This window comes from Thunnus thynnus, chromosome 9, assembly GCF_963924715.1.
Source record: "Thunnus thynnus chromosome 9, fThuThy2.1, whole genome shotgun sequence".
Taxonomy (NCBI): domain Eukaryota; kingdom Metazoa; phylum Chordata; class Actinopteri; order Scombriformes; family Scombridae; genus Thunnus; species Thunnus thynnus.
In genome coordinates, this window is record NC_089525.1 from 25,312,725 (window position 1) to 25,324,827 (window position 12,103).

Genomic DNA, 12,103 nt, shown 5'->3' on the forward strand with positions numbered 1-12,103 from the left:
GAAAAAAAAACAAGAGAGGGGAAGACAAAGAGGATTTTGATGGGTTTTGTAATTGGACTTCTTAGCTATCATGTCAGGAATGTTAACAGTGAATTCATGACTCAAGGCTACACAAACAGCCTTTCAACACTGTTTAGATAATGTTTTGTTCTCTATTGTATTCTCTTCTTAACTGATATTGTTTTTATCCTGTGTTTTTTTTATCACCATTAATATATTACTGACTCAGAGGTATTTATCATACATACAGTAGATTTATAGAATGTGATTATGTGGGGGGGAGAAAGTAACTACACAGACCCCTTTCTGTGGATAGAGGGGTGAGCAAAAATAGATAAAACACGCTTTATTTATCCCAAAGGGGAAACAATTTCAGCAGGAGGGAGGAGATGTGTCGGCTGGAGACCAAAGACTAAAATAAGGAATTAATTTAATAGAGGACAACCTCTCTATAGTTTCAACTACATTTACACCACTGTCACTTTTCACATGCTGTCTGATGTGGAGATGTCATAAATAATTCAAAAAGCCTTTGCAAAACCATTTGCATTAAGTGTGAAAGTGAAGTGCTATGTTTACTGTTTACCAAACCAGGGATATAGATTCAGTATAAAAAGAGATAGATGGAGAGATGAAGAGAAAATAAGGAAGTTAGAAACAAAGGGGACGGGCAGTACCTGTTCATTAATAGAGCTGTAGTCGTTGGTGGTGGAAACATCATCGTCCTCTGAGTCAAACAGGCCCTCCTGGTTGTCCAACAGCTCCGCCAGGACTCTGCTGACAGACTCCTGGTCCCGAAGGTCCTCTCCTTCTGTTGATAGACTGCAGATGGAAGGAAAGAGAAGAGTGTGTTATGATGGCTGCGCAATGCTACCCATGGGATATTAAATAATTACAGCGGCTGTATAAACTAACATCTGTGTAAGTGCCTGTGTGTAGATTTGTTCCTTTGTGTGTATGTATTCTCAGTTGCCAGTTTACGAGGCACACCTTACTAAAACTAATGCAGTCTACTACATCAACTCTGCTATAAATCCTATGTTCATGTAGGTCATAATTCTGAGGTACTTTTAGACCATTTCAGAGAGGTATTGATTTAACTTTATGGTCATTTTGGAGGCTGAAGTTTGTGGTGCTGTTGAGTTGTATTTCATTATACTAAGAGGTGTTTCTAATATTTTGTTCAGCCTCACTGATATAAAACAGGATGGACAAAACATTAGAAACACCTCTCAGTATAATGCAATACAATTAGATAGCACCACACCACAGCGAGCATAAAACTTAACAGTTTTGACACTGGAAATTTAATCACATCCTATTTTGGCATCTATCTCATCATCATCATTTGTGCAAAAATGATGAAAAATGAAGGAAACACACAATAATAAAAGAGGGATAATGTGGAAAAACAAACAAACTCTGTTGCCCTTGGCTAACAATATCTGACAACTCGGATTATTTTGCAAAGGAACAGTGACTGTGACAATTTATTAAACAGCCCTATACAGGCATCTTACTGGAAGATGTCTGGTCCGAAGACGGCGGCCAGCGCCCCAACGTTCCAGCTCTCTTGCTGAAATGATGCCACGCTGGCCAGGAAGCGGCACAGGAAACGCAGCAGGCCGTAGTTCAACTGGGGAAGCTGCTGCAGCAGATATTTCAAGTTTCTACACAGCTCCTCCTCATTGCTGTACTCTGGGGATGTTTAAAAGAAGAACACAGGTTATGATTATATATGAACCATTATAATTTTCAGAACTTTCATCATCCTCGTCACAAGTAGTCCCTATACCACATGTCATAATAACATTTATTACAGGAAGAAGAGTTTTGGTTTATAACCATAACAATCACCATTAGTACTACATGCTAAACACTTCTCATTCATATATTTGGAGTTACTGTGGAGTGATTTTTTTATGAGTCATCAAGTCCTTCATGTTCCCTAACAGTTGTCCTTAAATATTTTTCACTAGAGGAAATGTGCAGACACAGATAAGATTACGTTCAATCCTCAAGGAGAGGTGAAACGAGGTGACGCAGCACACCGCATCTGGGAGGAAAATGCCCAAGAAAGGTAATCATTTTAGTGCCATTATAGAACAGAATAAGAAATTAATTTATGACACGGACAGTCCCTGCAAACTCCCCCACTGCTGTAATCTGGATGACGGCAACAGGAACAACCACCATCATGACAAAGGGATTAGAACAGATTATCTGTGACAATAATGGAGGCAAAAGAGGATAGGGTGAAGAGGACAAACAGAAACGGAGCAACAGCGGAAGTGGGAGATTTGTTGACAAGAGTAGACGTTGCCTATTAAAACAAACACTAATCCACCTCTTAATTTGCTGACTGGATTTGGTCTGCTGTTTGTCAGTTCGATAAATAATGCATTCCAATAATGAGCCTGGCTGTTAATTAGGCCATGCAGCTACAAAACATTTCTTCAAAAACAACAAATAAAATGTGTGCATATATCTGCATCACATTTGAACAGCTGTTTTTTTTTTTTTTTTAAATCCCACATAACTTCCAGTAATTCACGTTTTTTCTTTGTTTTTCTAAATTTGGCGGAAGTGCCTTAAAGTAAGGAATTAAATGAACATAAGAAGGAAGCTCTGAATCACATGTAGACAATATGAACACTTAGGGTTTGATATTAAATAGATAGAATAACACAAACAGAGGACGAAGAGATAAACAGAAGGCATAAAGAATAGACGACGACTAAACCTCCATATAGTAGATACACACACAAATCTGGTGTTAAAAAAGCCTCAGAACTTTGCCAGTTACCACTCTGGTTACTGATCTGACCACTGCGCTATGTGTTCACATCTTAGACAACCAAAATCTGCATGGCCAGAGTCGTAACACCCTTTTTTTGGTCCCATCTCTTTTTGTGCCTTTATATTAAGTGGGTCTCAGCACTAAGAAGTACATCTGCAAGACCATCGAGTCCCACACTGGGTTTAGGGAGGAAGTATAAAAGGATAGCAGAACAAAAAAGGCTCCGTTTTCAGTAACAAGCAAAAATAACTGCACAAGCTAACTTTGAAACCGAGAGGAAAAAAAAACATACAAACACAAAAAAAAGAGCATGAGGGTGGTGTAAGTGAGAGACGAAAAAAAAAGACAGAATGGCATGAGAAGAGGAAAAACAGTCCCTGTCACACACCTTGGTGTAGCTGTAGTATGTGTCCCTGTATCTCCGTTGGGATAACGGGTTCAGGGAGCTCCTGCAGGAAGAGTCGGAGCAAACTGACCGCTGATGCCAGGTCTGCCTCCTTCTCTAGCTCCACCTCCTCACCACTGTCATAGCGCTGGCGCAGCCAATCCACACGCTCTGCGTTGCCATTAACCAGGAAGAGCCCCTCTAAGTCCAGATGACCTGATGACATATTGAAACATACATCAATAAAAAAAAAGATGAACATTTGGGTTACGGACTTAGTTACATTAAAGACATGCTGTAGACTATTTAATATTTCTGTATTAGAAACAAAGCAAGAAACGTGTGATTTTTGAAACTCTTATTACATCTGGGGTGCTGATAAATCACCTCTGTACCTGCTTGCTTCTCTGCTGGACAGACATTAATGAATCTAATTTGGAACTTGTTTAAGTTATTTCATTCAACTGCACAACCTGCTGGGGTATAAACCAAAAGCCAAACATTACTTGAGATTTAGATCATAGGAGGGAACATAAGCTCACCACAGCTCCAGTATGTTAATCATCCATCTGCATATGTGCTTTAAGCTCTGAGTGCAGGGCTTGATTGTAGCTGAGGCTTGGTATTAATATCAGCCAAAGGCTTGTAAAATTCAGTTGTCTTGTAAAAATGATATACCGGGTATGTATGCCAGCTTGTTCTGCAACTTTAGTGAGTGTATAATCAGTCTTTTTTGCTGTAAGAACTCCTTTGCAGCTAAAAAAAAATGGAAGTGGCTTCAGTAAAAATGATAGGTTATGGTCTCTGCATTTGCAACATTTTTGTGTGCTTGTCCTGTGTGCATTTGTAAATGTAGTCAACAGCTGAGTTCAAATGTAGGAGCTGGATCCACTGATGGATGCGGTTCTTCATAGACACTGTTGGCCTGAACCTGCACTTTCTTTCCAAATGTCAAAGTCCAGCCTCACACGGTCCAAAGCTGCGGCTGCACTTAGATGCTCCTCTCTTACTTGTAAAGTTCAACACCAGGTTTATCACCAGGAATTTGCCCTCATATGGTCACCAAAGTGTTAGCACCACTGGTAAACCTTGCTGAGTTGTTTGATACCTCAGTTTACAGTATGAGCTCTGACATTTAATTTCAAAACATGATGGAAAACTGGCACACCATGTACCAGGTTAATGATAAATACTTATTTCTATAATAAATATTTAGATTTATTCTGATTAATTCAATGCATTCACATCTGTCTGTTCTTTTCACTGGTCTAGATGTGATTTAATAACCAGTAATCACCTGGATGTAAATACATAGTAAATACAGTGTGGCCATGTGATATTTCCCAATTTGGGAGTTGTTGAGGATCACTTGGAATCTAAAATAAAGAACTGTCTGGCATGTAAGGGATTATGGGAAAGTGAGGGCAGCAAAGGATAAACCAGTTGAGGTCTAGAACTTTGGCAAAGGAAAGCTGCATTTCTGAACCACATTTGGAAAAGCCTTTGAAACTGAGCCGACCCTTTCGAGCCATTTTAGCTCATTTAGTCTAGAAATGCAGACTTTGTAGGATCCAGTTCCTGAATTTGGTACATAGTTCATGTAAGGTCAACATAAGAATAAACGTACAAGGAGTAAGCCCATTTGTGTATTCAAGTATGTTTGTGTATGTGAACTCCTTTCTTATCAGTATGAAAAAAAGGAAGCAAGACTACACTGACTGTTGCCATTCCTTAGTGCGACAACATCACTGGGTGTTTGTGATAGAAAGACAAACCAGCAGCATCAGATCATTCCTGTCAGGGCCAACATTTTTACCTCCTTACATAATGTGTGATCTGTTCATCTTGTATAATGTTATGTTTGTTATGTACTGTGTTTTTTCTCCATTCACTTCCAGTGCTGTCACTTGTTGCTAATCCTGTCAAATTCCAAGTAAGCATTTGTCTCAATGACTACTGGTTTGTTTAACCTCCCCAAATTCATTATACAATAGGTAATGCTTTAAGATGTTGAAGTGGTGTCTTGTGGATTATGAAACGTCTGCCTGGTGATTCCTCCAGACTCCTGGTCACTTTTGATTTCTCATCCATTAATAAACCAGATAATATAATATTGAAGTCCACCTTTTTCACAAGACTCCTTAGGTTCCCCAACACGCCAAAATATCAACTAAAACAGCCATTCCCTGTTAAAAACTATATGAGCAGTTTAATCTGTCAAAGATACCACAGCTGTGATCCGACAAATTCTGCTTCCCATTTTCAATCCCATCTTTTCGGTACCCTGCTCCTGCTAGAACCTCAGGCATCACACACAAAAGTAACTGAGAGACTCAGGCCTTTTCACTGGCTGAATAACTTCTGGACTGGCAGCACCATTCTAATTAATGCACCAGCAGAGGCCCGGGAGGATTAAAGACTTATTACATAACCTCATATGGTCGAGCAACCCCCAGGTCACATAAATGGCCAACCTGCTTCACTGGTCACTTGAGGAGACTTGAGGTGAAGCTACATTCCAACAGCTAAAAAAATCTCCACTGACTTGACAGGTTTTACAAGAACATGTCTTTTGTCACTGCACAATAGACAACTCAGTGAGGAAAATAGACAGGGAAGCTTTTTCTGTTCTCTGTTTTACTTGAGATGTGCATGACTTGCAACACTGGATATACTGATTGGTTTTTATGAGCCCTCGTGTCCTGTTGACTTGCTCTGTAATCTTCAGATTCTAAAAAAAAAAACCTTACAAATGCACACAAAACAAATAAGAAAGAAAGAAAAAAAACCTCCTTGCTAAATCTGAATATTCATTCCATATTGATCTTCGGAACGGATGGAAATTCCCTTCATTTCCTTTATTCTGTGGGTGGATTCAAATTGCTTCAACTGTGAGACACAAAGTAAATTGATTCTACAAATAGATATTTACATACTATCAAGTTTTATCTGATATAACACCTAACTCCACACACACCAGAGATAATGAGATTTAGGGAAACAAGAAATCTTTATCCATGCCTCCAGGGTTCATACCAACAGTGCGGTGAAGGCCCCTCAGCATAAAGAGTCTGCCTACAGACAATATAGTTGTATTGTGTGTGAGCTATATGTTATTTAGCAGCTTCATGGAATGGAAACCATCACAGATAAATTCTGTATAAGGATGGTTACTCTGAAAACTTTGAAAACACTTTGGTTAAACAGCCGAAGTGACTCTGCTGTCACCATGTTTTATACCTCTCCTCCTTCCAAGCAAAGGACCTGCTTCCGAAGTCTGAACTGCCAACCTGCTCTTATTAAAAAAAAAATGACATAAGACTGGTTCCTGCTCTCCGAGGCTTGGAGAGAAATTTTCCAGTGGGGATATGGGAAAGGCCCAGGGCCAGGACGTTAGCGGGTTCCTCTCTTCAGTTAAGCTCTTCTGTTTTCACAAGTGGAGCTGCAGTTGACAGAACTGTTATGTAATGATGAAGGAAGCAGACCGTGGAACCATCTGCCGGTGCATTCAAAGTTCATCTTATCACATAAACTGGATCTCCACTAAAGACATATTTTGTTTTATCGTGCTACAAGGGCAGAACGACAGGTCAACAGCAGCAGAGTGATTTGGGAGGAGTGAAAAATTACAGAATGCAATCAGATATAACTAAGAGCTCAGAAATATGTACTTAGAAGTGATAAGAGGGACCAAATAGATTTCAAAATATAAATACACAGAGGTGCAGTGCCTGCCGGTGGATTTAAGCCTGTATCAACAATTCTGTTTCTGTTGTCCCATTTCAATCTAAAGTCTTATGAGATGTCACTTCGGTTGAGAGGATGTGCTGTTTCTGCATTGAAAAGTTACATATTTTTGAATTGAAGCTCCTGATGAAGTGTTAACGCTTAATTAGCTATACTGACATACATAAATGAAACATGATCCAGAGTTACAATTATCCAATTAGCTGTCTTTGCATTTTGTATGCCAATATTTTTTGCCAATAGCCGATATGCTGATATTTTCCAACTCATTTTGGCCGATACCGATATTGTCCCACCTGGCTGAGGAGACTATTATGCATGCAATCATAGATTGTATTAAGTATGATCAAAAAGACAATATATGAGGGAAGAACTTAGGAAGACTGGAGATCAGGAGCTCAGAATTAAAACTTTAATGAACCTGCCAAGTGTGTTGAGCAGTAGAGTTTTCTTTGAGTTCATTAGACAGACAGGATCGATGGTTTGGATTTAACATGCCACATGCCGAAGGAGAAGGTTGCCATAATGCACCTAATTCGCTGGTTGCCACCTGCCATTATAAACCAAAAAGAGGAAGAAGCAATTTTTTCAAGCAGAGTGGTACATCCTGTCAGCCGAGGTGTTTCCTATCTTTGTAGCCAAAAACAGCAGCTCTACTGCAGACTGTTTGACTCTGACGGTCCTGGTGCTTCCTCCGCAGGCTAGCCGAGTATTAGCAGCAGCATTGCCGGAGGGAAACACAGCCAGCCACCCTCCACTACCCTCCCAGCTAACCCCGGCTCTCCACACAGAGAGCCGCAGTTAGAGCTGACCCGTGATCCCCGGTAAATTCAGGTGGGAAGAGGCAGCGGGTCTGTTGGGCAGTTGAGTGAAGTGGAGCCTGCGGAGGAAGCACCAGGACCGCCAGGGTGAAACAATCCGTGGAGGGAAGCACAACCAGGCCGCGGAGGAGAAGGCGACGAACCGGCCTGTCGTGTTGGCAGAAATGTTCATTTTGGGGCTGATGCCGATATTTAATCTTAAAGCCGGCCGATACCAATGATGTGCTGATATTATCGTTTATCCCTAGCTAAAGGTAGGAGTTATTTTAGCTAGTTTAACCAGGGAAGACACTATTCAGTAAAAGAAAACTAAACAAAGCATAAATGTGAAAAACTGAGTCAAATTAAATCGGTGTTTGACTCAGCATTTGGTGAATTATTGTATGAAATATTGTATATTATTGTATATTTTGTGGTATACATAATGACAGTGCTGTATGCTATAATTAGTGCTTTTATTTTGCAGTAAAACTTTGGTTACCATTTTCCATTAAATCATGACAAGTCATTACTGTTGATTTGTCAGTTATTTTAAAAAAGTAATGAAGAGAAAAAGGATTATAAAACTTAATTGATTCCAACAAATGTTGTCAAATTCTTGCCAAACAAATGACCATGAATCATCGTAAACATGTGGGTGTATGAGTCACATGGATATATTCTATGATTGATGTATGAGATATGGAATGATGGAAAACAAAGATCAGTAGCACAAATGTGTGTGTGTGTGTGTGTGTGTTTCTATCACTCACCATGCTCCTCAATGTAGTCAACGATGTCTTTCACCAGTGCAGGAACCTCGTGGCCACTGATTGTGTGCGTGCGTGTCACCTCTTCCAACGGAACGCCAAAAACCCGCGTGGTGCTGGCTGAGCTCCCGCCCTCGTTGCCTGGCAACGGAGACACGCTCTTCCTCATGGCCTCCTCCTCCTCCTCACCACAACCCCGCCAAGACCTCACGTCTTCAGAAGGAAAAGGAGAAGCAGAAGGAAGGAGAGTAGACATAAAGTAAGATGGAAGGATTTTACGCATAAAAGCGCCTCGGTGCGCGATGGACGCCAACATAAGCAGCCGCTGGTCGTACTCACACTGACAGCCAAAGACTGGAGAAACCACAATCATGAAGCCTGAGAGTGATATAGAGATCCAAGGAGATAAACAGAGAGTGACAGAGGGACACTCACTCGCAAACTCTCCTCCTCTGCTGTTCACAAACAAAAGAAATGAGCACAAAACCCTCAAACCTCCCCTCCTGTCATCTCACCAAGAGGGAGGAGAAAGGGGAGAATGGACAGCAGCAATTGGCTACTGGACTGCAAAGGCATTTACACCTGGTCATTTAAGGAAATGGAGTAGGAGGAACGGGTGGAGGAGGAGGAGGAGAGCAAAAGTGTATGTTACAGTGCATTCTGTACCTATGACCACTGCATATATACATATATATATATATGACCAATCATGGTTTCTAAAACTGTGAATTTCAAAAGTGGGTCACATTTTTATGATGAGCCCTGATCACATGTTTTTGTTTTTTTTAATCAAAATATAGGATCTATGTTTTATAAAAAAGTTTAATAAACTTCTGCATTTGTGGAGTCATAGCAGGAAGAGAAGGAGACAGTTTAAAGGTTTACATAAAGTAAGTGAGTGTTCTTAGTTTAGTTAGTGCACGGTGATGTTGCGGTCAGACAGGGATTATGAAGTAGGTGTCGTGTCTATGCTAAATTAAAGAGCGGCTAAATTAGCAAATCGGGATTTCCTCCTGCACAGAGTAGTGCTGTTATCTGGTCCAAACATCTTGTACTTTTTGCATCTTATATCAAACTTATTGACTATTTTTCCCCCCACAGTGGATGTTTTAAATGTTTTAAATAAACGTGGTTCTGTGTTGGTGAAAGTCACAATTTTACACTCCAGTTCTCTCTTACATAATCATCATCATCTAAAAAGGTCACTGCTTTCATATTAAATTCCCATCCCTGCAGCATTTGTTATGTCCTCTGTAAACATCATCCCTTAGTTCCCATGCAAAGAGGATGCCATCAATGACTGACTCTGACAATGGGATGGAAATCAATGCAAAGCAAGCAAGACTGTACAACGATCATTTCGGTTCAAAGTTTGACTTAGGGGAGGAACATCACCAAAATATCTTGACTATTTTTCCCTTTGCAGTGTTAAAGTCAGAGCTCAATGTGATTGTTTACACTAGAACAAACCAACTCATTTTTTTTGACAACCTAAGCTAGTTTACTTAGTAAGTGGCAGGATAAAACAACAACAAAGTTCAAAAATATTATATTAACCACTTAAAAGTATTGCTCAAAAATTTGCACAAATCTTTCTTCACTCACTCTCACCCTCTAAACATCATCACTCTCTCTTTTTGTCTCTCACAGACAGTTATGTGAGTGGTCGAACGGGATTCTTTTTGTCGAAAAACAAAGACTTTCCAGTTTTAAGTGGTCGACTGTTTGCTGCTCTTGATAACCAGTTTAAAACCAGTTTATTGTTGTATTTATGGCCAGCTTGTTATATAACATGGCATTTTTCCTGCTTAGACGGGTCAACAGGGCAGTGAGCCTCTCTAAATATAGTTAGTCGCTAATTAGATAGTTTTCGAGTGTAAATGGATGTTAACTGGAAGATTCGGACCAGTAGTCAAACACTCAAAACTCAGGACCTTCTTGAGTCTGTGCAGTGATTTTGTTTATTTAAAATACTCATGTTCTTTCATACATACAGTACAGTATGTGTACCTACAGTATTTTTCAACAAGATGCATATGATGTTAAAAAGGTTTCCTGTATTAGAGTGAGCATGTTATTCTCTATTAGAAGGAGGAAGTCGTAATGTAAAGAGGACAGGAAGTTTTCTTGTACTGTGGCGGCTGGAGCTGCAGGTCAACATGGCGGGTCGTCAAGAAAGAGGTTTTCTGGGAAGTTTGCTTTAACTTGTTTTCTTGTTGTTGCTAAAAGTCATGAAGTCATGTGTGGATGCGTGTGTGTGTACTCACCGTGTAGCAGTGAAAGTGTGTCCTATCCGCTCCTCCCCTAGCCAGTGAACCACTGAACCATCTATGGCTGCTTCAGGTTGTGGCAGAAGATGAGCCGGTAGTTCCTCATTGACGGACCGCTAATCCCTCGAGCAGGATTCTCTTCTAGCTACGCTGAGGAGAAACAGAGAGAGAGCGAGAGAAAAGAAAGAAAAGTAAAAGAACAAAGGGAGGAGAGAAGATAGCAGAAGAGATCGAGAGAGATAGTGTGAGAAAAGAAGAGGTGAGGGTGGAGACAGATGTGAGGAGACAAAGATGGAACAGTTAAAAAATGTCTCTGCATGTTTATCAACATCTAGTTTTTTTTACTCTCTATTATTAAATAATGCAACAGTGACTCAATCTATAATATATCTATAACTTTCATATTTGCTGTTCTTCACACTTGGTGTCAGTTCCTCACAATAATGTTCTGCTACACAGGAAAGGATACGTTTTATGTTTCTAGCAGCAGAAACAGCAACAGATTTTGCTTATTGCTTCTGCTTATTATTAAATCCTAGATCAGAATATGTTGCCATGAACTGTAATATGTAATAAATGACAATGAATACCTTTGTACTGAGCATCTGGGCAGTAATACAAATGTATTAAATATTAAACACATGAAATTGGACTAACCAACAGACTCAAGATGCACTGTGGGTACCATAGATAATTACTTCCATACCATCTGGGCTTACCAGCAAGTTGAATTAACACAATCTTATGTCTTCCTCTATAGAATAACTACCATGTTTGAACAGCCAAAGAAGGAAAACTAACATCAGAGAAAACAGGGAAGAAGACTGGTCACCGTGTTTGAATGCCACAAGATCTCTGGGAAGTGAGGAGCTAACAAACCCAGTCAATGACTTCTCAATGCCAAAAGCATTATTGTAAACACGTTAATTTAATGCAGAATACCCACTTTTGCCTCTATCTGACAATGGCTACAGACCGTTTATACAAGAGCAAACTCAGCAAACCCATATTCAATGCAATTAATTAGAATAAACACAATGAATTAATTAAATGAATCAAGCAAATGCTTACAAAACCACATGCAAAATAGCTTTTCACAAAACGCCTTCAGATGACCAGTGAGGGTAAAGAATTGCACAAATTTGTTTTCTGCACTCCCTCTCCCTTCCCTTCTCTCTATTTCCTACTCCCTTTTTTCCCCTACTTCTTTCTTTTTCCACCTTTCTTCGTTTCTTATCTTTCTCTCCCCTTTTATTTCACTCCTCTCCTTCCTCTCTAATCTCATCTTCCGACTTCCAAGGCTTGAGATGTCAGGCTGTCCAAGAGTTTGC

At 39.9% G+C, this 12,103-nt stretch overlaps 1 protein-coding gene across 5 annotated transcripts in view; it reads right to left on the reverse strand.

The window, feature by feature from the left end:
• Positions 1 to 12,103, reverse strand: part of fam13b (family with sequence similarity 13 member B) — an 81,349-nt gene that overhangs the window by 49,728 nt on the left and 19,518 nt on the right. For 4 of the 5 annotated variants that reach the window (XM_067599843.1, XM_067599842.1, XM_067599840.1 and 1 more), the window contains exons 2-6: positions 10,770 to 10,917; positions 8,506 to 8,715; positions 3,189 to 3,401; positions 1,521 to 1,698; positions 678 to 822 (exon numbers count right to left, since the gene is read on the reverse strand). In XM_067599843.1, coding sequence (XP_067455944.1) covers positions 678 to 822; positions 1,521 to 1,698; positions 3,189 to 3,401; positions 8,506 to 8,671 — 702 coding nt within the window. In that variant the 5' untranslated portion in view covers positions 8,672 to 8,715; positions 10,770 to 10,917. Of the gene's footprint in view, positions 1 to 677; positions 823 to 1,520; positions 1,699 to 3,188; positions 3,402 to 8,505; positions 8,716 to 10,769; positions 10,923 to 12,103 lie in introns of all 5 variants that reach the window. The other variant, XM_067599841.1, reaches the window with a different exon arrangement.